Source organism: Narcine bancroftii, chromosome 9 (assembly GCF_036971445.1).
Source record: "Narcine bancroftii isolate sNarBan1 chromosome 9, sNarBan1.hap1, whole genome shotgun sequence".
NCBI classification, from domain to species: Eukaryota; Metazoa; Chordata; class Chondrichthyes; order Torpediniformes; family Narcinidae; genus Narcine; species Narcine bancroftii.
This window is the reverse complement of record NC_091477.1, coordinates 57128683-57154762: the sequence shown is the minus strand read 5'-3', so window position 1 is coordinate 57154762 and position 26080 is coordinate 57128683. Positions and strand designations below refer to the sequence as shown.

Sequence of the window (26080 nt, the reverse complement as noted above, 5' to 3'; positions counted from 1 at the left end):
TTTATTGCTTTTTGAGGAGCGACTCCTTTAACTCCATTCAGTAAAAAACGCAAGTCATTGGCCCTGACTGTGATAATGATCAGAGAACAAACAGCTATCTTTCAAAGTGCCACATCACTATATCAAGAAAGTGCAGCAAAATCTTCCAATTGGCATGATTAATAAGATGAATTTCAAACATTTCTAAATCAATCGTAAAATGCGATTTCAGTGTTGCAGTGATGGTCGATGAACTGATGAGGGGCAGTGGCACAAACTTTTCTGAGTCAGCAAATTCTAAAAAGTATAATACGCTTTATACGTCTTCCGACATCAGGAAAGAGGGCTTATGCCCAGCTGTATCCCAACTTACTCCGGAATCAACGTGTCCGAGGTATCAAACAGCGGTAGTTAATTAGAAATACAGAAAAACAGGTAAAACCATTTTTAAGTTGGGACAACCAACTCAAAGTTACATGCAAAACAAAATTAGCTCAGTACCTACCATTACCAGCTGGTCCTTAACTTTCATTATGTTCCTTGTAGTATTTAATAAATTACTTTCCCAAATAATTATTAAGAAAATAAGCAAAACCTTTTAAAAATCATTTTACAGTAATATGTGGGGTTTTTATTCCATATCTCTTACCCATTGTTGGAGTATCAGAATTAGGGAGTACTTCATTCAGTAATACATTCATGTAGTATTTACTATTTAGTAAAAGTGTCAAAACAGCTTATAGCTGCTAAATATGACAAGTTGAATAAAAAAATGTAAATAAAAAATACAAATTTGGACAGATAACCGAAAGATAATTTCAAGTAGCATCATAAAACCTATTCTGTTGGAGAAGGATGTGGTGTGAAAAACTGCAAAGCGTGGGGCTTAGCTGAAAACATCACCACCAATTACATCAAGAGATACAGAGTATCAGAGCCAGTACCACAAAGCTGAGGAATAGCTTCCCAGGGACAGTGAGAAGGCTGAACGAGAAAAGGAACTGCCCACACTAACCATCCAAGACTCTCAAATTAATGAAACAATGTTTATTTATCTGCAAATATGAATACTTGTCCTGCATATCTCCCTGTATCGTCTCTAGGTGTGTTATGTCTGGTTGTGTGTCTGTATGTTTTGCACCGAGGACTGGAGAACGATGTTTTGTGGGGTTGTATTTGTGTAATCGGATGACAATAGATTTGACTTGAGGGACATGCAAAAGGTCACAATCCAGACATCTTAGAGTTGCAGGACAAAATGATTACAGAACCAATGGAGGGTTTAAATATCAGAAACGTTAAAACGGAGACATTGCTGGAGTAGGAGCTAATGTAGAACAGCAAATTCACTAAGTTGGGTAAACAGAACTCCACACAAGTTAGTATCATGGCAACGGAATTGAAAATGTCCATGAAGGATGGAAGATGGGCAGTTGGCCAGTATAGTACTGAAGCAATCAAGTGCAGTTACAAACATGAAAAAAGATTCCAAAGTATGAGTTCAGGGAGTCTGTCTATGCTTTGAATGAAAAGGTAGGACAGGCCGCCAGGGCACAGTAAGCTACAGACCAAGTACAGTACTAGTCAATGGGATTAGCATGGAAAAGACCTTGATAACCACAGTCAGGTTGACATGCTTCTATAGAAAAGAACATTATGGCACTGTACTGGCCCTTTGGCCCATGATGTTGTGCCGACCTCAATTAATCTACTCAACCATCTAAACCATTCCTACCTCACATCCATAACCCTGTAGCGAGTTGTGCGCGAGGGCAGTGAAAAGACTGAGATAGCAGGCTGTGAACTCATTTAGCACAAGTGATTTCCTTTGAAGTTCGCGCCATAGGCTTTAAGGTTGTCCTCAGCCCGCCCCTTGCATTCCAAAACTTACGTCACGCTGACAAAAGTGAGCACATACTCTTACAGTCTGCACCGGAAGAGAAGGTCCCGCGACACCATCTTTGCTGCGGCTGCCCTGCTGACTGTGTGTGACAAGCGGGGCCAGTTTGTCCCTGCAACTATTTTTCTTGCATCCATGCACCTGTCAAAAAGTATTTTAAATGACCCCATTGTTTGACCCTCCTGGCAATGCATTCCAGACACCCACTGCTCTGTGCGTAAAAGAGAAACTTACCCCTGCTGTCTGTCCTAAACTTTCCTCCCCTCACCGTGAACAGATTTTCTCTAGTGTTTGTTACTCTCACCCCATGAAAAAGATGCTCGTCCACCTATGCCTCTCCTAATCTTGTAGATCTCGATTAAGTCATCTTTCATCCTTCTTTGCACCAGAGAAGTAGCCTTAGCTCTGTTAACCTTGCTTATGAAACACATTCTCCAATCCAGGTAACATCCTGGTAAATCTCCTCCACACCCTCTCCATAGGTTCCACATCCTTCCTGTAATGATGTGAACAGAACTGAACACAATATTCCAAGTTGTGTGATGAAGTGTGCAGTTCTGGTATTGCAGCTGTTAATGCCTAAATGATGACAGCACCAAAATGGCAAATGGTCTGAAATGGTTTCACACAGTTGTGATGGTGAGAGATAGAACTGGTGTCATGGGAACAGAAATTGTGACACCCACAAAACAATGGTTTCCTCTCTATTGAACTTAATGGATGAAATAATGGCACCCAGACAACCTAAATTATAGTACTAATAAAAAAAATCTGTTTCTGGGGAAAAAAACCCAATAGGGAAGATTACTTCATTTGCAATATAATGCTATTGTAATTAGGGTAATTAATTTTACAAATTTATGGTAATTAAGATGATTAAGCTAAACAAGAGGGGACTTATCAATATAAGAATTAAAGAAAACTTGAAGAAAGCTAGAAAAAACAAATGAACAAATCACAAATTAGTGCAAGCAGCAAACTAATAGGTTTCTGGAAAAAGACAGTAGCTTTGAAGAATAGGTTAGGCGGCGGGACTAAGATTCATTTGAAATAGCAAGTCATGGGCAAATTGGCCATAACCCTGTCTCCCAAAAGTCCCAACGAATGCCACAACCTTTTTTGTTAACCTCAGGAAAAAAGTACCAAGTATCAGAAAAATACAGTGGTTTTTCCAATTTGCAACAAAATATAGGTTCAATAAATAAACTTAGAATTACCTTTTCCAAGACAAGCAACTTCAATCCTCATTTTTAATTCATCACTTTGCCCTTTCATAAAACTTCCCTTTCTCCCTCATTGCTGTCAAATACCAGATGTAATAATGCTCTTTGTAATAATGATTTATTCCATTGATTTTTGTGTACATGTGCATTGACTTTTAGAACCATACAATACTACAGCACAGAAAACAGGCCATTTGGCCCCTCTAGTACCACTGACCTGCACTCATTCCATAACCTTCCAGACCTCTCTCATCCAATTTATTTAAAAACTGTATTTACCATGTCAGATGGCAGCTTGTTCCACACTCCCACCTCTCTCTGAGTGACTTTCCCCCTAATGTAACCCCCAAATCTTTCCCCTTTCACCCTAAAGCCATGTCCTCTCATATTTATTTCTCCTATTCTAAATGGAAAGAGCCTGCTCGCATTTACTCTGTCTAGACACCTCATAATTTTGTAAACCTCTATCAAATCTCTTTCTTCTATGCTCCAAGGAATAAAGTCCTAACCTGTTTAATCTATCCCTGTAACCTAACTCCTGAAGACCTAACAACATTCCAGTAAATCTTTTTTGCACTCTCTCATCTTACTGATATCTTTCCTGTAATTTGGTGACCAGAACTGCAGACAAAACTCCAAATTTGGCCTCACCATAACATCCCAAGTCCTGTACTCAATACTTTGATTTATGAAGGCCAAGATGCCAAAAGCTTTCTTCACAACCCCGTCTACATGTGACAGTAATTTTAGGGAATTATGTATCTGAATTTTGTGAGTACAAATTCATGAATGAAGCCACAAGGAACTGTTGATTTTGAGCACTATTAACATTTACATGGCTATGTATCAGCAGGAGATGCGACATAATGTTAGGGCTTATTGACAAATGTACCACAACCATACTAGAATAAAGTGGTTTAGGATGAAAAACCACAATGGAACTTACCCTCTTCGTGGTTGTTCTCCCCTATTGGTATACCAACATAAACCATCACATTCACTGCATCAGACACATCAAGATGGAGATTTGTTGTTCCAACTTTTCGATCTTCTGTGGTTATTAACCCTAAAAGAAACAGGGTTTATACTGTGTGCCACTTAGAATCAACAAAACCCACAGGCCCAAGGATCTGGCAAACAGCAAATATTATTTGGAAAGAATAGTGAAATGATGCTCCGGAAGTTTCCCACTTGAACAAGGATAGTTACAAACAACCCCAGAGGTTTCCTTCAACCTCCACAATATGTAGAAGATGTCCTAAAGGCTGAGAAATGCCTTCCCACAAAGATTAAGGAATTTGGCTAATTAGCAAAAACTAATTGCTCGAGAGCACCTTTGATGTTATCGTAGGAATCTAGTGAACGCAAATTAAACCATTCAACAATTAAAAACACATTAGTCACGGAAAATTAAAAGACTGACTACACTCAACAGGAGAGAGACTTGGATTTAGAATTAAAATAATTAAAAATTAAATTCCCCTTCAGCAGTGAATTCTGACAGCAGTGTCTAATGAGTTAAATCAGAACTTAAAAAGATTCTTGTCAAAATAATGCCATTGCATTGTAGGGCAACCCAGATATAAGATAGATGATACTCAACAAGCAAAATCTAAATAGAAATCACAAAAAAGAATATTGATTTGCAAAAGAATGAGTTTTCCCAATCAATTTGGAGCATCATGTCATCTGTATCATCCTACATTGATTTCTGTTAAAACATTCAACCTTCGAAAAATGAACAGCCACTACTCAGCTGCTATTTATGGACCAATTCTGAGGTACATTGTAGATATCTGTCAAATGCAGCTGCCATTCATATAGAGTGAAACAAGATTATCAAGAACCTGAGGTTAACAAATTAATTAAAATGATTACAAATGCTCAATCAAGGTTACAATATTTACATGATATAGAGTAGATGATTTTATTAAAATTTAGAATTAACAGGTCCTTTTGGCCCATGGATCCATGCCACCCAAATACATCAATTAATCTACAAAGCCCAAACGTTTTGGAGGGTGGGAGGAAACCAGAGCACCCAGAGGAACTACACGCACTCTCTTGGAGAATGTACAAACTCCTCACAGACAGTGCCAGTTTTAAATACAGATTTCTGGTACTGTGAAAGCACTGCACTAACCGCCACGCTAACCTTGCCACCCTTAGGTTTACGACTTGCCGTGACACATGGAGTCTGTTATATAGTTACTTTTGGTCTGATTGTTGTGCAAAAAACTTGGGTCGTAGGAGATTTCGTACATGGAAATTTCAGGCTTAGTAAGTAAATCTGCAGTGATCAGCAAATTTATGGCCAAGGCTCAAGATAAATCTGAACTAACAGAATATATAACTGGAACTCACAATACTTACCATAGGCATTGTACATCTTTGGCCCAAGATCAGGTCGCACAAAATAGTTTGGGAGTCTGGAAGCCAGATTTAACCTCCCATCTCTCTTTGTGTATTCAGGGAGAGGAAGGTTGTTCATCAGGTCATCAAACCTGAAAACCAAACAATAAGATTCTAATTTCTGCATTTAACATCCAAATGTTTATAGAAATTTCAAACCTTATTACCTGGTTGGCATCATATCCCTAAAATCTTCACCCGGAGGCCAATCTTTAAGTTTCAAGACCATCGGATGCCCTTCCTCAGACTTTAAACGTTCTGTTAAGACAAAAGAATTAAAATCAGGAACATTAATCAACTTAGTTACAATGGGCAAAATATTCTGTGTAACATGTCTCGATTTGCTGCTCACATAAAGCAACACACGAATATGAAAAGGGATTAGAGTACAGAAACTTCAAATTGTTATGGACATCCTAACTTCATGGACAACAATATGGCAGATGAAATACCATGTGGGAAAAGGCAAGGGGAAAAAAAACGTTGAGTATTTTCCTAAATGTGCGATTGGAAAATATGGGTTTTCTGGCACATAAGTTACCGAAACAGTCATTAAGAATTGGTATTTCTTTCAAGACGAGGATTTGATGAGATGTCTTCTTGCACTTTGCCATGGCATGGCCACACGTTGATATATGTGCAATTCTGCCGAGAAAAGAATGCATTTCGTGTGGAATGGAGGTCAGTAAAGACTCTTTTCTGGGATAGTGGATTTGCATAAGAGGAGAGAATGAGAAGGCTAGGCCTCTATTTTTCAGAGTTTTAAAGAATGAATGGTGACCTGATTGAAGTTTCTTGGAGGAATCAGCAAGATACATGGGGGTGGGGAAGGGGAAGTTATTTCCCCTGGCTAAAGATTTTAGAATTACAGATCAGTCTCAGGATGAGTAGTGTTAGGTCTGCTTTGTTCATGAATGAGTGAGACAAACACCAGACTGAGTCGAAATCAGGGTTCTTTGTTCTTTATTACCGGATTGTAACACTTGCGACTAACCATGTTAGTCGGAGAATGCATTCTGCCGTTATCAGCAAAATGGTGATTTTTTATACCCTTGGATATGTGCTTAGAACATCATCATATCATTACTTGTCCAATGACTAAAACTGTTGCTATCCTTTCCCTGCTAGCTTCCTGCCTCTCAATCCATCAATGTCTCTCTTATCTTGTAAGTACAAGGATGCATTCACATCTTGTTACAGCCCTGTACAGGGTAACTCCTTACACATTCCCATCTCATGATGTTTTACCTTACAGTAGGCCATTTATAACTGAAATAAGGTGGATTCTTCATTCAGAAGGTGGTGAATATTTAGAATGCCCAAGAGGAACTGGAGCTCTGTTGCTGATTTCAGTTCACATTCCTTGTTTTCTCCATCACTGAACTTGACTTAATGTGAACCTACTAGTAGGGTAGTATCCATTGTGTGTGTTGCCAAGTTTTATGTAGTGCCCCAACTGATGGCTGAACATGCCATACATTTTCTTTACCATCCTATTCACTTGTGTTGTCACTTTGGGGAGGAAAAGACTCACCCCAAGCTCTTTCGACACTTCAATGGTCTGAAGAATCTTGCCATTTACTGTATACATTCTTCTGCATTTGACCTCTCAAAATGCCACACCCACACTCACTTCTCCATCCACATTTCCAACTGACCTGCCTGCTGCTGTATCATTTGACAACCTTCCTCGCTATCCACATCTCCAATAATTTTCATGTCACGGAGTGAAAAATCTATCTGCCCTTCAACACAACTATTCCACGTTGATCGATCGGGTTCCATTTTGCTGCATATAATGCAGTATTAGTCTATTTGAAAATATGACAAAATATGTAAAAGGAGCAAGGCATTACTCAAATGTATTTCCTTTGAAAAACAGGTATTGTAAAGGAATGAAACTTGTAGTGACTACTCCATTAGAGCTACTAAATGAATACACATACACTGGTTTAGTCAGCAAAGACTGATTATTTCAGGTTGCTTCCTCCTTTTGTATCCCTCCCAGTCTGGGCTCCATGAGACCAGGAGTGATGTCACCATGTGCTTACCACTAATCTACAGGCTGGCGTGTTTAAAGTAAACGTTTAAAGTAAAAAGAGGCACCATGGTCCAGTGTGCCATTTCTTGGCTCGCAGCGCCATGTGCACACAGTTTCTTGCCCAGATGAGTGAGCAACGAACCAGCCCACAGCTCTAAGTGTCTATTCGGCGAGCCTCCCCGGTGATGGTTTGCAATACTGCGCTTTGCGCTCAAGCCAGACAGTCCAGGCTCCGTGCCTTTGTAAAAACTTTGAAGAATGCCTATAGAGACTTCACAAGTAGGTGTTCATTGGAAATGCTGTGGAGTAATGGATTATTGTTTTGGAAAGCAACAGATGAACAGATTAGAACAGGGGTGTCAAACTCAAATTCACGGAGGGCCAAAATTAAAAACTTGGACTAAGTCAAGGGCCGAACTAAATATTTATTGAAAATTTTCTGGGATCCCGGTCAGCGGTGGAGAAGCAGGTGAGCGCAGCTAATCCCGATCCAGCCCACGCCACTCCCGAGATTGGCAGGGGGTTCCACCCTACCTGCCCGACCAGCCTCGCTCTCCACGTGTACTCCGGGCACCCGCCGCTGGTCCGGTGGGAAGGCGCAGGGCGGCCGGCGCCCCCATCGACCGGCGGGGAGCCCCAATCTTCCCTCCGGCGTCCTGACTCCATCTGCAGCTCCAAGAAACGCTGTGCCACTGGGGTTTCGGGCGCTGGGAAGTGGCCTTGGCTTCCCCTGACACCGGCCAGGCCGCGCTGCAGTGGGGGGGTGATTATAAAACCACCCACCACTACTTTTCAAGGACCAGGATATTTCTCTCTCTCTCTCACCTTGGGACACAGCGGTTACTGTGCATGCACTATACTGGCGCAGCGGCCAGCGGGCCACCTCTAATACATTTTTGATATGATCTTGCGGGCCAAATATAATTATATCCCCCGCGGGCCAGAGTTTGACATGTGTGGATTAGAAGATGGGTCCGATGCCGCAGTCTGTCTGAATGCAGTTTGCTATTCTAAGAGGGTCATGTGGTTTTCTCTGTGTGTGAGAGAGAGAATTCAGTTCTACAGTTTAGCAACAGCAGTAGCTGGGACTGGAACATGTCAAACCTGCAAGTTTGTGAAAAAATCCCATTTTGAAGATGGGTTGTGAGTTCTTAGTTCAGCGTTCAAAGCCCTTGTGGACTAAACAAAAGGAGATATATAATGTTTCACCTGGGATAAGGGAAACAGAAAAGGAACTTTGTGGTGACTTGAAAGAAAGAGGTTATCATCTGGAAAACCTTGATGGGGAAAGTTTCTTCGGCAACGCACTGAAGTAGCTGATCGGAAGGAATCAGCTTGTGTCCAACGAGCCACAAAGCTCTCTGAAAAGCGACAAGAACTTTCCTGAGCAGTAACCATTGACCTTTCAAGCACCAAAGCCTGGTGAAATTCATAAATGTTAAATTCTATGCACAGTATAAGAATTGCCTGATATCGGTGAACGTGGAGGAGTGATAAATGAGATTGGACCGTGAATCAAAGAATTTTTCTGAATTTACACACACATTACATATGTGCGCTTAGAATTAGAAAGGGGGTTAAGTTAGGTTAATTTAATAGTAATAAGTTAGAGTTTGATCCTGTTTTCATATTTAAAGCAACTTTTGTTTAAGTAACCATTTGTTCTGGTGAATTTATATTGCTGCTGGGTTTTGGAGACCTCTGGGCCCATAACGGTACTGCTAAAGCAACAAAGGAGTTTTTCCAAAGCTAAAAACAGGAATATTATTGAATGGCCAAGTCAGTCACCTGATCTAAATCCAATTGAGCATGCCTTCCAAATGCTCAAGTGAAAATTTCAGGGGACAAGCCCCTGAAATAAGCCTGGCAGAGCATCACTAGGGTTGATGCTCAGCACCAAGTGATGTCTGTGAATCAAAGACGTCAAGCAGTCATTGTATGCAAGGAATATGCAACAAAAAGTACTCAACATTACTACTTCAATATGCATACAATTGGTATGTCCTAATTATTAAGGTGCCTTGAAATGAAGGGATTATGTATAAAAAGTGCTGTAATTTCTACATGGTCAAACCAAAATATTTACAAGTAACCTTGAATAATTCTGGAATGTGCACCTCAATCATGTGAATTGTTTGATTAAAATTGAAAACTGTGGAGCATATGGGGCAAATAAAAAAAATGTGTCCTGTCCAAAACATTATGGTATATTGTGTTCTTACTCTAATGCCACAATAGCACGAGTGATTTGAGACTGCTGCTTGGGCTCATGAGAACCAGGAATGAGGATTTGAGAGGGTGCTGAGGGCAAGGTCTCCTGAAAGGCCCGATATGCTGAAGTCTTCCTCATTGCGTCAGAGGTTTAAATCTGGGCTTAGCTGCCGACCGATGATTTGAACTGAACTGATGGCTGTGGGAGCATTGGAGGCAAATCCATGGGGACTCAGTGACTCTGAAGGGACTCTCTTTGTCTGCCTTATTACAGACCAAAGGCAATTTTATGTAATATTACATTTCATTATTTCACAATAAATAGTATCTGATCTGAGATTGACTGTAAACATTTTTCCAGTGCTTTACATTAAAACTGCTTCATTCATTACTATGAGTTTCTGCAAAGGGTTCAGATGTTTGTGAAGAATAGTGATTGAGGGGAAAAATCTCAGACATGGCAAGGTTACTCAAATTCATGATATTCATGCTCGGAGCTATTTACTGTATGTGACCTGTCCTATCATCTCATTTGTTGTACCTAACAGACACCAAATTTTCAAGAAATTCATTTTAGCCTATGATAATTTTAAGAAATTATTTATTTTGTTAAGGTGATTTTTGTACTTACTTGCAATTATCTCAAAACCATCCCAAAAGTCGCGAACTTTGACATCAGAGATAATAGCACAATTTCTACAGTTGACTAGATCAACTTCTTGGTCTCCAAACTCCTGGCTGAAAGCTTCAGGTTTCCAGAGAGCTGTGTTCAGCTTCTTGTGTACACCAGATACTAACACAGGCTGAGAAGAATAAAACATTGTAAGAAAATTGTTTGGTGAAAGTTCAGAGAGTTCTCTTATTATTTTGATCTTTCTAACCAATTTAAAGTAAATAATTGCTCCCTAACATGGTTAGTCAAAACCAAAAGAAAAACAGGCTCGTGTGTTGACCATATTTTTTTTAGCTCAATTATATTTAAAAAAAACATGTTTATTTGTCTAAGGAGATCAAAATAAAAAGCCTAAATTTTAATACACACACAAGTTAGTGTGCTTTGAATACAAAGATTACAAACTGGAAAAAATCCATCACTTCATAAGGCATTTAAAACACAATTTAAATTGAATCATAATTGAATAATTCTCAATGAAGCCATGTGAATTAATTCACACACTTGCATTTAGATACAGTAGAATCTCCATTATCTGGTACATATGGGAATGTAGATGTCAGATATGCAGATTTTCTGGTTGACCCTTCCAATGCTTAACTAATACACCTGCATTAAACACACACCGTTTAAAAGACAAAAGACAGTGCAAAATGGAAAGTAATTTGAAAAAAAAAATCAGAACAGTAGGTTTCCGATTATTCAAAATGCTGGGGACTGGACATTTTCTGGTTAACCAGATTTTTCGGATAGCTGAGAAATTACTTGTATCAGCATTTAAACAACAAAAAACTACGGAAGGTTTTTTCAAGCATGAAATAATGTTTAATTCTTACCAAGAAACATGATCCCTGCTTACAAAATATGATAAATGCATAAATTTAAGAAAAGGTCATTTTTTAAAAACTTGTTATGTTATGTCGCTGCCAAAATTTTTTAGGTAACGGAAAATTTTGGTTGCGGTTTTCGGATAATCTGAAACGTACTGTATTGTAATCTTCAATTATGTAAAGTTAATTTTAATCAAGTAATTCCCATAATTTACAAAAATTAAATTCAAACCGCAATGGCTGGCACTGTAACAGGGTTCTTGAAACTTCAAAACACTACTTCAAAATCAGGGTCATCTTATTTGCTGGTCTAAAATATGAACCTTGACACTGAAATCTCAACAGCACTACCATCTTCCCCCTCCCCCTCCATATCCTAACCCCAGCCCGCCAACTCTGACTCAAGTGTCTCGGCCAGGCTTTAGGTGCACTCACGCTAACCCAGCTCACCCCCACACAAGTGTCCCAGTCAGGCCCTCAGGACACCTTCCTCACACTGATAACCCAACTCACCCCCACACAAGTGTCCCAGTCAGGCCCTCAGGACACCGTCCTTACACTGATAACCCAGCTCACCCCACACAAGTGGCGACAGTGAAAAGAATGCGCACGCATTAAGAGGCATTGCTAGTTCAGCAGGGCAAATCTGTGCGTGTCCAATGAAGTCTCTGCCCCCTCCACCCCCTTTTGCAGGGTCCACATAACCAGTCTTATATACTTGAAACTTATTTATTTGTTTGTTTGTTTCTTGATTGTTTGCCTAGTGTTTGTGTTTCCAGTTCATTGAATTCTGAATAATGGAAATTCTATTGTATTTGAACATTGGAGAATTCTGAAACAGTCATCAAATGACAAGATTGATAATTGCTAAAATTGAGCAAATTATGTAAAGATGCCTAAGTGATTAAAAAGGTCTGAAAGCTTCAGAATTTTTTTCTATTTAGGAGGGGATTGCAAAAATACATCAAGTGGAAAGAAAAAATCCATGGGAAAATCAACAACTAGTATAATAAATAACATAACATAACAATTACAGCACGGAAACAGGCCATTAGGCCGTTCTAGTCCGCACCGAACCAAACACCCCTTTCTAGTCCCGCCTCCCTGCACAATGCCCATAACCCTCCATCTTCTTCTCATCCATATACCTGTCCAACCTTTTCTTAAATAATACAATTGACTCCGCCGCTACTATTTCTCCCGGAAGATCATTCCACACGGCTACCACTCTCTGAGTAAAGAAGTTCCCCCTCATGTTACCTCTAAACCTCTGCCCCTTAATTCTTAACTCATGTCCTCTTGTTTTAATCTTTCCTCCTCTTAACGGAAATAGTCTATCCACATCTACTCTGTCTATCCCTTTCATAATCTTAAATACTTCTATCAAATCCCCTCTCAACCTTCTACGCTCCAAAGAATAAAGACCTAATCTGTCAAATCTCTCCCTATACTCTAGATGCTTAAACCCAGGTAACATTCTGGTCAACCTTCTCTGCACTCTCTCCACTCTGTTTATATCCTTCCTATAATTAGGCGACCAGAACTGCACGCAGAACTCCAAATTAGGCCGCACCAACGTCTTATACAATCTCAACATCACCTCCCAACTCCTATATTCCATGCAATGATTGATAAAGGCCAGCATACTAAAAGCCTTCTTCACCACCCTATTCACGTGAGTTTCTACCTTCAGGGAACGATGTACCGTTACTCCTAAATCTTTCTGCTCTTCTGTATTCCTCAATGCTCTCCCATTTACCACGTATGTCCTATTCTGATTCTTCTTACCAAAATGAAGCACCTCACACTTATCAGCATTAAATTCCATCTGCCATTTTTCAGCCCACTTTTCTAAGCAGCCCAAATCCCTCTGCAATCCTTGAAAACCTTCTTCATTATCTACTATTCTACATTCACAATTCTACATCTAACAAGATTTTATTTTTTTCACTCTCATTATTAATTATAAAATATTTAAGTTAAATAAGAAAATCTCCAGACACTGTGAATGTATACAGATGCTGAAGAAACTCAGAAAGTTACACAGCATTCTTTAAAGATACATAACCAATGTTTCGGGCCTGAGCCCTTCATCAATGTATGAAAAAAAAAGCAGGCAAATAAAACGGTGGAAGGAAGAGCACAGGGTCACAGGCAAGAAATTTATAGGTGGATATGGGTTTGAGGGCAGAGAAAATAGTTGAGGTGATAGAGCGGGGGGTAGCATTAAATGGAGAGGGAAAGGGGTGGATACAGAAGGAAAGGAGACAGACAAGTGGGGGATCAGAAGAGTTGTAAATTAGAAACCAGAAAACTCGATGTTAAAATTAATGAACCATATCGGCTCCAGTCTGAGTGGCAATAAGGATCCATTCCAATTTGCTAACCGCAACAACAGGTGCAATTTCACTGATTTCACTGACTCGAAGTAAAACCTGGACAGCAAAGATGCAGACATCAAGATGCTCTTGATCAACTACAGTTCAGAATTTAACACTATCATCCCCTCAAACCTGATCAGCAAACACCAAGACCGAGGACTCAACACCCGACTGCATATTTGGATCATGGATTTCCTCACCTCCAGACTGCTATCAGTGAGGATTGGTAAGAACATCTCCTCTACAATCTCCATCAGTACCAGAGCATCACAGGGCTGTGTTCTCATCACCCTGCTCTACTCACTTTACACCTATGACTCTTGCTCGGTGCGACCATCTACAAATTTGCAGTCAATACCATGGTAGTGGGTTGAAAAAAAGAGGACATGAGCTAGAGGAAGAGAGATTAGAAACTTAGCTGAATGGTGCAGTAAACAATGATCTCACACTCTAATGTCACCAAAACCAAGGAGCTGACTGTCGTCTTTGGGAGGGGAAAACCAGTGGTGTACGATTCAGAGGTTGCGAGTTTGAGAAAATTTAAATTCCTGGGAGTCACCATCTTGGAGAACCTTTCCTGGACCCAACACATGAATGTCATTGTGAAGGAAACACATCACCATCTCTATTTTATCAGGAGTTTGTGAAAGTTTGGAATAACATTGAAAACCGTCGCAGACTTCTATAGATGTGCAGTGTAAAGTGCACTGACCAGCTGCATCAGGGTCTGGTATGGGGGGCACCAATACCTCTGACTGGAAAGCCCTGCATATCAGTATATCACAGGCAAAACTCGCCACCATTGAGAAAATCTACACGGAATGCAGCTGTCGGAGAGCAGCAGCAATCATCAAGGATCCACTCCACCCAGCACACGCTCTGTTCTCGGTGCTGCCATCAGGAAAGAGGTATCGGTGCTACAAGACTCATACCACTAGGTTCAGGAACAGTTGCTACCTTTCCGGAGACTCATTCAAAGACTCTCATTTTGCATTTTATTTATTTTTAAATATTTATTTGTTCGCACTTCTTTTTTTATTTACATTTCTCTCTTTTGTCGATGTTTCTTTTCTTGTGTACAGGTTATTACACTATCGATAGGCAGAAATTCTGCTTGGCCTATGATGTTTGTACTCTGACAATAAACTCGAACTCTGACAATAAACTCGAACTTTAAGTTTAAATCTGTGGGGGTCACCTACTGCATTTCAAATCTCCTGCTTCTTCAATTAAAAAAAATTAAATTAGAATACGATCTGAGAACACAGTCTTTGCCAACATCTCGGGAAGATTTAAATTCCAGATCACTATGAATCAAAGTTTATTGTCATGAACATGTCATGAAATTTGTTGTTTGGCAGCAGCGTCACAGGAACAAATATTACTATGAATTACACTTAAAAATAATACATGAGCGCAAAAAGAAGAGAAAGTGAGGCAATGTCTGGGGTTTATTGTCTGTTCAATGACAACTTCTTCTGAGGGGAAGAAGTTGTCCTTGTTCTGTTGGCTGTTCGTCCTCAGGTTCCTGTACCTCCTTCCTGATGGTCGTGGTGTGAAGAGGGCTTGACCTGGGTGGTGAGTGTCCTTGAGGATAGAGGCTGCTGAGAGATGACACAGACTTGGAGATCGCTTCTCTAATCACCTTTGCTCTGTCGGCAGCAATGGCGGGTATCTCTAGTGGCCAACCATTTCCATTCCCCGTCAACACTCCCAAACAGACATGTCAGTCCATGGCCTCGTACTGCCAAACCAAGAACACCCTTAAATTGAAGGAGCAACATCTAGTATTCTATCTAGGACTCTCTACTGGATGGCATTAAAAGAGTTCTCCGGTTTCCATTAGTCCACTTCCATCTCCCTCTCTTTCCCACCTTCTGTGTCTGGCTCCCTCCATTCAGAGAACTATCTCCTCTTCCCTACCAATTCTCATCTCCTCTGCCCTTGTACCCATATCTATCTCTGACTGCTTGACTGTGACCCTGTGCTCCTACCACCACTATTTTATTTAGGTGCCTGTCTACTTTTTGCTCATACCTTGATGAAGGGCTCAAATGTATATTTATCTTTGAGACAAAGAATGCTGCATGACTTGCTGAGTTTTTCCGGCATACAAAAAATTCAAAGACTTGTGTGCCAAATTAAGTAGGATCAAAAAAGTGTACCTGACCCTGTTTCCAGCACTCCCTGAAGATCTTCCAGTTATTTTTGTTGCTAGGGTCTTGCAGGCAGAGAAGGCGACCATCACAGAGCCAGCAGTGTTGTGTGTTTGGGTCGAGAACACTCATTTCCATTACACCTTGCTTCTTGGTTTCCTTCATTGCCTCTGTGGTATTCCCACTTCGCTTTGATGTGTCAGTAGACATTTTGTTCTCTACTACTGATGCAATTATGTGATCCAGGAAGTTTGGCAGCCCTCCCTTCCCCTTATCAGTCTATTAAAAAACAAACAAAAAAGGCTTGGAGTTTTAAAATAAAGGCAACAATTGTTAACAAAAGCTATTTCAAATGGTACAGCCCAACGTACAATATATTGTTTGGATCATTCTATATATAACAGGAATTAAAATATTTTAAATCCTTTAGATATTTATATCCCTTCCACTCTGGTTATCCCACTTGTAGCGGAGGGAACTGACGGGATTTGGACAACTCAAACTAATGCCACTCCCAAGCTAATACTGATATTGGATATTGAAGTCCACTCCTCAGAAGATATCGTGGAGCGCAGGAAGAATGAAAGCCAGTAATTGTGCCTATGTTAATTTGCCTATAGTATATGCATGAGTACAGTGATTATGGTGACTGTTGTAGTCCTGAATCTGATAATACCTGCGGATGGTGAGGGTGTTGGCAGAAAGGTATGAATACAAGAACATGAACGTGATATGCTATTGGCTGATTCATGCGAGGTGGATGAAAAAAATAGCAGTACTACTGCTGGCACAGATCCACGAGAGTGGGGTGTGGAAACACACCACTGCTTTACAGGGCCCTATGCTGACGGTTCCGCAGAGGCTTCAAAGGGTCTGTTAAAGGAGTCGACAATAGTTTTTTTTATAAAAGAAATGCTGCACCCGTGGGGTCTGTGACCAAGATAGCGATGCCTGTGCTGGGCAGTGTACCACGAGGGGTTGCACTCACCCGGGGGAACAGCACAGGGCACCAGAAATGGGAAGAACCACCACCCACCCCTATTAGAGAAGATGAAGCATAGGAGATGATGCTACAGGACAGTGACCATGGCAAAGGACCAGCGAAGGGATCAGCGGCTGAAGGACTCAAACAGGCTGTGGGCGACTTGCAGACAAAAGACTCAGAGGCTGCAGGCAACTTGTAGTCGAAGGCTGCTGGAGTCTGGCTCATTGGAACCAGGTATCAGAACTGATATTTGAGAAAGTGCTGAGGGCAAGAAAGGCTCCTGAAGGGCCTAGGCTCTGAAGGCCTCCTGATTGTATCGGAGGTTTGGATCTGGAGCTCTGATGGTTTGAAATGGAGTCTGTGAGGCGACAGAGGCTGCGGGAGCAAATCCATGCACTGTCTCTGAAATAACTCTACTTCTCTTTCTCCTATTGTTAGGGGCAACGAGAAATGCTCATAGCCTTAAAGCAGGTGAAAGTTGAAGTGTACCATGTATGTATATTACATGTATTATTATGTGACAATGAAAGGAACTTTTGACCTTTGGGTGACCCAATTTAAACAACATTCCTTAGATACAATTGAGAAGAATTTTCAAGTGAACTGGGAAAGTTCTGCCTTTCACTATCATTGGTTGATCTAGTTTTTTTAAATTTTTAATCTCAGAGTTGATTGTTGTGTTAAGTTCTATAGTTCACACATAGACCAGATTGGAAAGAGAGCAGATTTTCTTGGTTGAAAGACATTGGTGAAGCAGTTCAAATAAAAAAAAGTTCAAACACAAAAGAAGAGATGGAGTTGGCCACCAGGCCCCTGAAGTATACTCCAACATTCAATATCCCAGTTCCCCATAATACTTCAACATTCAATTATTTATCCATCTCTGCCTTAAATGCATCTAATGATTTGGCTTCCACCGCTCTCAGGGGGCAGAGAATTCCAGAGATTTACCACTCTCTGAGAGAACACATTTCTATACATCTCAGTCTTAACAGCTGCTCATTTAAAATGTCTGCTTGTTACAACTCCTCCACAAGTGAAAATTATGAATTTCATTGTCAATATTAGCACAAAAAAAATTAAATTCCCAAGCGGCTATGCTGGAATTTGAGTTGATCAGCTCCCCATGCCTGATCACTTGTCCAGCCACATAACTACATTTACAAATATGATAACCAAAACTCGACAAAGTACATTATGTGTGGTTTCAGAAACTTGTCTTTTTACATGAAAGTTGGCAGACTTTCAAATCAATATTTTTTAACTTTAATATCTGTTGTTGAATTATACAACCGTATGATCAATTATATCTACATTGTTCATCTATTTTTTAATTTCCAGAATTTCAAATAATACATTGTTTAGACATACTTACTGTTGGGACAGATGTGAAGGCTGATGGAAAAGGGAGGTTTGTTTCAGTAGCACCCCGTTGCAATTTTCCTGGGGCAGAATTTAGAAGATCCCTAAGGCTTGAGCCTTCAGTCTTGCTCGATGAAGGGCCTCCAGATAAAAGACTGCTGAAGGGTTCTAAAATGGAGGGAGGCTTGGACAAAGCATTAAATGAGTCCAGAGCTAAGGGAGGTTTAGAATCTTGATTCTGGCTCAGCACAGATTTCAAAGAATTACTGCTTTCTGGGAAGAAAGGAAAAATAAAATGTTGAACCAGCAAATCATAAAATGCATTAGTGAAAGCAATAAGGATGTGTTGGCCAACATTGTAATTACTGTAAATGAATGTGTCCTTTGCAGATGCTAAGCAGCTTAAAAATCTTTATGTACTTTGGAGACGACCTCCAGATAACTGATGCACAAGATCTGAGAGCGTTATATCATCACTCCCACAATAAATAGCTGCAAGTTACTGTTACCATGTCCAATCATCAGCGATGTTTGTCGTGAGCTGCCACATCAACTATCACCCAAAATACAGTACAACTCATTAAAATTTCGGATAAATGAGGATATCTGAAAGAAATCAAATATCCCCATTTATCCAAATTTTTTTTGGCGCCAAACTGACCTTACAAGTTGAAAAAAAATTCACCCAACATGAAATTAGAACGACGATTGTCCTCATTTCAGGTAACCCCCTCCCGTTTCTTTTCATTTCTTCTTTGCCTAGGCCTATTGACTTTTCTCTTCAAATCTCTCTCTCAAACTGCATACTACTGTCTCCCAGCTGCAAGTGGTAGGATTTTCTAGCAAAACTTGCCCCGTCGTCATTAAGGAGAATGGCCTCCTGGCAGCAGCGAGATGTCAGTGATCGGCGGTGGCCAGCAGTTTTTTTGGTGAGAATTAAACATTATTTTAATGCTTAAAAAGCCTCTGTTACAGCTGATGTTACTGGGCCGTTTTTAAAAAATGACCAGTTATCCAAAAAAACTGTTTATCTTACATAGGCCCGGTCCCGACCATTTCAGATAATTGGAGTTGTTCTGTACCTCTTAACACTTCTCAAAAGGCACAATTAACACCAAATCACCAAATTGAGTAGGCTTGCATTTGTGAATGATATTTGCCATTATCCTAATACCAGATTCGTCTAAATTTCTTTTTATGTAATTTGCTAGGTTGGTATAAGAATAAAGAGTCAGATATAGGAATGGAAATTTCAGTCTTTGGTGAAAAAATACAAAAATGCTGAAAATCTGAAATAAAAATACGGATGACGAAGCGGTTAGCCCAAAGCCTTTACAGCGCCAGCGATCTGGACTGGGAGATTGTACGTTCTCCCCATGTCTTTGTGGATTTGCCCGGAGGCTCCGGTTTCCTCTCACCTTTTGAAACGTACCGGGGGTGTAAATTGGGCGGCCCAGTCTCATGGGGCGAAATGGCCTATTACTGAGCTGTATGTCTAAATTTAATATAAAATTTTTAAAAAATGATGTGCTTGACATACTCAGGAGGTCAAATATGGAAACAGAAATACCACAGCTGTGCTCAGACAGGACAAACTAGAGGGCCCATCAACTGAGGCTACAAGGGAGGAGCTGAGGAATGAGAAAGGTATTGTCTGTATTAGTCAGTGAAAATTGGAAGAGCAAATCTGCAGAGAGGTAGGAGACAGATGATGGAAACAAAGTAGTGATAATTTACACAAAAATGCTGGAGAAACTTAGGATGTCAAGCAGCATTCTTTATGTAGTGAACATTTTGAGTCTGAGCCCTTCTTCAAGATAGGAGCTAAAAGCAGGCAGACACCTGAACAAAATGGTGGTGGGGTGGCGGGGTGGGGGGGGGGGGAAGCGGGGGCAGGAGGGCACAATAGAAAAACACTGAGTTGATAAGGGAGGGGATAGCTCTGATTTGATAGGGTGGGGATATCGAAGAGGGAAATGGAGGATTGGGGTGATGGGGAGGAGGGGGGGGGGGGGGTTGATTCACGGAAATGCTGGAGAAACCAGCAAGTTACACATCATTCTTTACATAGCAAAGATAAAGATACACAGCCATGGTTTCTGGCCTGATTCCTTCATCAAGGTATGAGCTAAAAGCAGATAGGTACCAGAATAAATGGTGAGTGCAGGGACAGGGAGGAGCACAGAGCCCATAGGAAAACAGCTAGGAAAGCTCAGAAGAAAATAGGTGAGGTGACAGGAGGGAATAGCTCTCTGAATGGAGGGAGTGAAGTGGAGGTTGGGTGTGGGGGAGAAATTGGGGGGGGGGGGGGGTGGAATAGATAATAGGTGTAATATTAACTTTTCACATATTGAATGGGACTCCCATACTGTAGAAGGGCTGGATAGCTTTAGAGTTCATCAAATGTGTTCAGGCAAGTTTTTTTTTAAATCGACTCAACGAGGTACCAACTAGAGAGAGTGCAATACTGGATTTCCTATTGGGGAACAAGTCAGGACAGGTAACAGAAGTATGCAGCAGGGAACACTTTGGGTGCAGTAATCAAAATGCCATTAGTTTCAAGATAAGTTTTAGATATACAAGTATTTAGACAGCCAAGGACTGATTAGGGATAGTCAGCATGGCTTTGTCTGTGGCAGGTCATGTTTAACCAAGGAGTTTTCAAAGCGATTTCCAGGAAAATTAATGAACGAAAGGCTGCAGATGTTGACGGCATGGACTTTAGTAAGGCCTTTAACAAGGTCCCACATTAGAGGTTAGTTACGAAGGTCAGTCACTCAGTATTCATGGTGAGGTAGTAAACGAATTCTAAACTGGCTTTATGGGAGAAGATAGAGAGTGGTAGTGGATGATTGCCTCTCTGACTAGAAGACTGTGACTAGTGGTGTGCTTTAAGGAACGGTTCATTTTTGATTGTCATTTCTAGATCAGTGGTTTTCTAACTGCCCCCTTAAACTCACATTTCACCTTAAGCAATCCCTATGCCATAAGTGCTCTTTGATTAGTAAGGATTGCTTAAGATGGTATGTGAGTGGGAAGGGAAGATTGAGAATCAATGCTCTGGATCCAATTATTACTGAAATAATTTGCTTGAGAAAAATTGTGATGGGCCCATTTCCTTTACAGTTATGAAATCGTACACATAATGAGTCAATTAGATATGATTAAAATCGTAGTTTTCATTCTTTTTCTTTTCACTCATATACCACCTTAGGCAATCTGTTAATAATCACAGAGCACCCATGGCATAGGGATTGTTTAAGACGAAATGTGAATTTAGACGGGCAGTTTGAAAACCACTGACATAGATGATAATGTGGTAAATTGGATCAGTAAGTTTGCAGATGACACAAAGATTGGAGGGATTGTGGACAGTGAGGAAGGCTTTCAAAGCTTGCAGAGGGATCTGTACCTACTGGTAAAATGGGCTGCTAAATGGCAGGTGGAATTTAATGCAGACAAATGTGAGGTGCTGCATTTTGGAAGGACAGGCCAAGAAATGGTAGGGCACTGAGGAGTGTGGTAGAATAGAAGGACCTGGGAATAACAGATACAGAATTCCCTGAAACTGGAGCTTTTTGCATATTAGTCTTCTTAAATCAAAGTATTGAGTATAGGAATTGGAATGTTATGGTAAAGTTGTACAAGACATTGATAAGCCATATTTGGAGTATTGTGTGCAGTTTGGTCACCTAACTAAAGGAAAGATATCAATATGATTGAAAGAGTGCACAGATTTGCTGGGATGTTGCCAGGACTTGAGGAACTGAGTTACAGGGAAAAGTTATAAAGGTTAGGACTTTATTCTCTGGAGCGTAGAAGAATGAGGGAATATATGATGAAAGTATACAAAATTATGATGGATATAGATAGAGTAAATGGAAGAAGGCTTTTCCCATTGAGGTTAGGCGAGATATAAACTGGAGGTCATGGGTTACGGGGAATTTCTTTCCAGAGAGTGGTGGGAGTGAGGACGAGCTACCAGCTGAAGTGGCGAATGTGGATTCAATTTTGGCATTTAAGAAAAATATGAATAGGTACATGAATGGGAAGGGTATGGAAAGATATGGACTAGGTGCAGGTCAGTGGGAGTAGGCATAACAATAGTTTAGCACGTACTAGAAGGGCAGAGGGCCTGTTTCTGTGCTGTAATGGAGGAGCGCTGGACAAAGTGACGACTCTTTGCCTGCCTTACAGTGGACAAAATTTAAAGAATTTCATTTATGTTACATTCTAAATGTAGAATTACATGACAATAATGAAACTTTTATCTTTAATGTTCTATGACTTTTTAACTGTTAATGTTTCAGATCTGAAACATTTTGTCAGAGGTTAACCAAGTCATTTGTGAATGTTGGTTGTCCAAAGGGAAAAATTAACAATGGTACAATTTCTTTAAAATATTTTAGACATTGAGCAGTCAACATTAGAAGAATTTTTAATTTCCTAAGAGAGGCAGAAACATAGTAAGTTTTTAAATAGCAAAATATTTGGACTTAAAAATCCAGTAAAATCAGGGATCTGAGATGGGTCAAAGTGTCTAATTTGTAAATATCTAAAAAAAATTAGATAAATTAAATTTTACCACCAATTATTCAAGAGATGCAAAATTGTTGCCAATAAAAAGGTCTTTGAAACATTTAATACCCGATCTGTGCCAGTCATCGAAGGCAGAGTCTTGTAAAGAAGGTGGAAAAAAGGTGTTTGGATATAATTGGGCTGGTGAGAGAAAAACTCTGAAATGCAAAAAAACCTAAACTGTGTCCATATTCGCAGACTGTGTTTAATCATCGGGTTATCAGTTAGTTTATATAAAGAAGAGGATAAAGGCCCTAGAATTTCCAACGTGGAAGTATCCTTAAAGTTCTACCCATGAGTGGCGGTCAACTCGATTATCAAATTGTAGCAGGAATCAAGTTACATATTGATTTTTCTGGAATCCACAAGGCGACTGTTTTTAACACTTTTGCTGATCTACAATCTTCCCATAAAGGCTTAACATCTCTTATTTATGATATTTGGCTGATCTAAGACCAGCTCCATTATTCAAAATCAAGAATGCCTGGGAGCAGGATTTGAATTTTTCATTGCCTGATGAGGTTTCCATTTTTAATGTGAGTAACTCTACTTCCTTTTGTGCACTGCCTTGTTTGCTGCAATTTAAAGTGGTCCATAGAGCACGTGTCTAAAGATAAATTGTCCCTTTTTATTCTGACACAAATCATTTGTGACAACTGTATAATTAGGCGATGCTTCTTTAGTTCATGTGAGCTGGAACTGCCCAAGCCTAAAATAATTTTGGAAAGATGATTTTTCAAACATTATGAGTAATTCTTAAGTTAAAATTGGAACCTTGCCCTTTAATTGCTCTTTTTGGACCACCTCAAGATGTTGACTTCAATACAAAACCAAATTTTATCTTTTACTTTACTGACAACCAGATGCGCAATTTTGATTAAATGGAAAGAGAATACCCCACCTACACATACACAATGGCTAAGGGATATTATGTCTTGTTTAACTTTAGAAAAAAAATTAATTTTTGAATTAATTTTCAAAAGATTTGGGGCCCATTTATAGACTATCATCATAATCTCAAGAATTAGTGTTGTTCTGGAATTTTGGCGCTGTGTTGTCCCTCTCTAAGTTGGTGTCACTTGATTTATATCTGTCAACTTTCAACCTTGCTTAGAGAATGGGGCTTAGAATTTTTTTTCTTTTCTTGTTGATAAATTTAACTTTATTGTCACGATTGTGCTCTGGATTTCCTTATCATGAGAATTATTTCTAACAATTAAAAAAAATCTTGCATCACAAAGTATAATTGTAATGTTTAATTGGATATACTGTAAAATATCAAGAAAATATTTTAAAAAGAAAAATGCAGTAAAGAAAATGATGGCTCAACAGAACAAAAATTCTACATCAGGTTCATACAGTTGGACCACATTTACATATTCTCTAATTATATCAAACTTATAATCCAAAGAATATCACAAAATACTACATCAAAACAGCAAACTGTGCACTCCATGAACTTGTTCTGGATTCGTGTTAGAAGGTGAAGTGTTCAAAATGACAAAATCATCTGATCGGATGGTGGGCACAAATAAACCATTTTCACTGGTGAGGGAATCCAAAACATTGGGGGGGGGGGGGGGGAGAAAAACCAGGACTAAAATCTGAAGATATTTTTCTTAAAAGGGGCAGTGAAAATCCTGAACACTCTCTGTGCTCAACTACTACCCATTCTAAATAATCAATTGTTAATTTTGAAGCTGAGATCAGTAAGCATTTTGGAAGCTAAAGGAATTAAGAGTTCATTTAAGGGGAGGAAATGAAAGACAAATTATATCTAATAAATGAAGCTCATAATCAGAATGGGCAATTCCTGTTCCTTAGTTCCTACACAAACCAAGCACACATAGGACAGTTATGTCCCATGAGACAGAAAATACTCGAATCAAGGAGATCATCTCTTCAAATTATTAAATACAAAGATTTTTCAAGCTCTCTCTTGCACTAGAATTTCCCTTAATTATTGCTGCAGTTAAGTGAGTTTCATTCCATTCCAAATAATCCCACAGAAGTACAAGACATTTTTATGAACAGTGTGGATGAGAAATGGGTTGAAATGGATACTTTTTTTCAGGCTTCTACCAACTATTTCACAAAATAAAACTAGAAGAGGTTTTACAGCAGGTAATAACTGCTTAATAAGTTTTAATTAAAAAAAAAATTAATATAAGGCACAGTAACAGGCCCTTTTGGTGCATGAGCCTGTGCTGCCCAAGTGAATCCAACTGACCAATAACCCCAGTACATTTTGAAGTGTGGATGGAAAGGACGAAATCCACACAGACACGAGGAGAATGTACAAACTCCTTACAGAGAGGGCCGGATTCGCACCCCAGTTGCGGTGCTGTAACAGCATTGCATTAACCGTGCCACCCATATTTATATTCAAGAAAAAAGAAAATCAATTTACATACCTTTTTCAGGGAACATAAGGAAAAGTCAAAGGAAGACATTTAAAATGATGGGCTGCAGGCAAAATGCTGGAGCTTAACTTGCAATGTGGACCAGTTAACGTAATTGGGCTGTCTTTGGGTTGTACTCTTACGTAATTAATTCCCAAACACTGGCAACATTTTTGACATTAAACTGCACTAATGTAATGGTGGTCTGATGGAGATAGAATCTACTAAACAAGATGTTGACCTGACGTCCAAATAGCCTTTCTGGGTACTCTTATAAGACTTAATGATGCTATTGAAAATGCAACGGAAAACCCCTTAAAAGCAGCAATGAAAAGCAGAAAACAAGTAACTAATTCTATTACTTACTGTGGGGCTTTACCCAATGCAGACTTGCTGCTATTCTATTGAAAAGTGAATACAGTTCCAAAATAATTTATCAAGTTATGCAGCACTTTTAGATATTTTGAGGAAGTCAGATATTGCTTTATGTCAAACCAAGACCACCCATAAATTGGAGGTGCTACACCTAATATTCCTCCCAGCCACTCTCTAACCAGATGGCATTAACATTGACCTTCATTTTTTTCTAGCCTACTCCCCATTCTCCCTCTCTTCCAACCATTCACTGAAGTACACCCCCACCCACACCTTGCTTGCTGGTGTGCTCTCCCTCCCTTATCCACCTATTACTTCCTACCTGTGGGATTGTACTCCTCTCTGCCCCACCCCCCTCTATTTTGTTCAGGCATCTACCTACATTTTGCCTTGATGAAGGGCTCAAGCCCAAATGTTGGTTATGTATCTTTATCTTTGCGATATAAAGTCTTTAAAACGAGTCTTCAAACCTTCCCAGTACCATGAGCTGACTTGCTTCTCAGTGACCACCACCTGGTGACTGAAGATAGGTAGTGCATCCACATAGAATTATCACACAGTTCATTCAACCC

General features: G+C 39.8%; 1 protein-coding gene across 2 annotated transcripts in view; it reads right to left on the bottom strand.

Moving 5' to 3' along the window:
• Positions 1 to 26080, bottom strand: part of LOC138743673 (lysine-specific demethylase 3B-like) — a 189182-nt gene that overhangs the window by 20290 nt on the left and 142812 nt on the right. For both annotated transcript variants that reach the window (XM_069899247.1, XM_069899246.1), the window contains exons 17-22: positions 18167 to 18426; positions 15816 to 16085; positions 10398 to 10569; positions 5682 to 5772; positions 5476 to 5606; positions 4049 to 4168 (exon numbers count right to left, since the gene is read on the bottom strand). In XM_069899247.1, the coding sequence (XP_069755348.1) occupies positions 4049 to 4168; positions 5476 to 5606; positions 5682 to 5772; positions 10398 to 10569; positions 15816 to 16085; positions 18167 to 18426 (1044 nt within the window). The remainder of the gene's footprint in view (positions 1 to 4048; positions 4169 to 5475; positions 5607 to 5681; positions 5773 to 10397; positions 10570 to 15815; positions 16086 to 18166; positions 18427 to 26080) is intronic.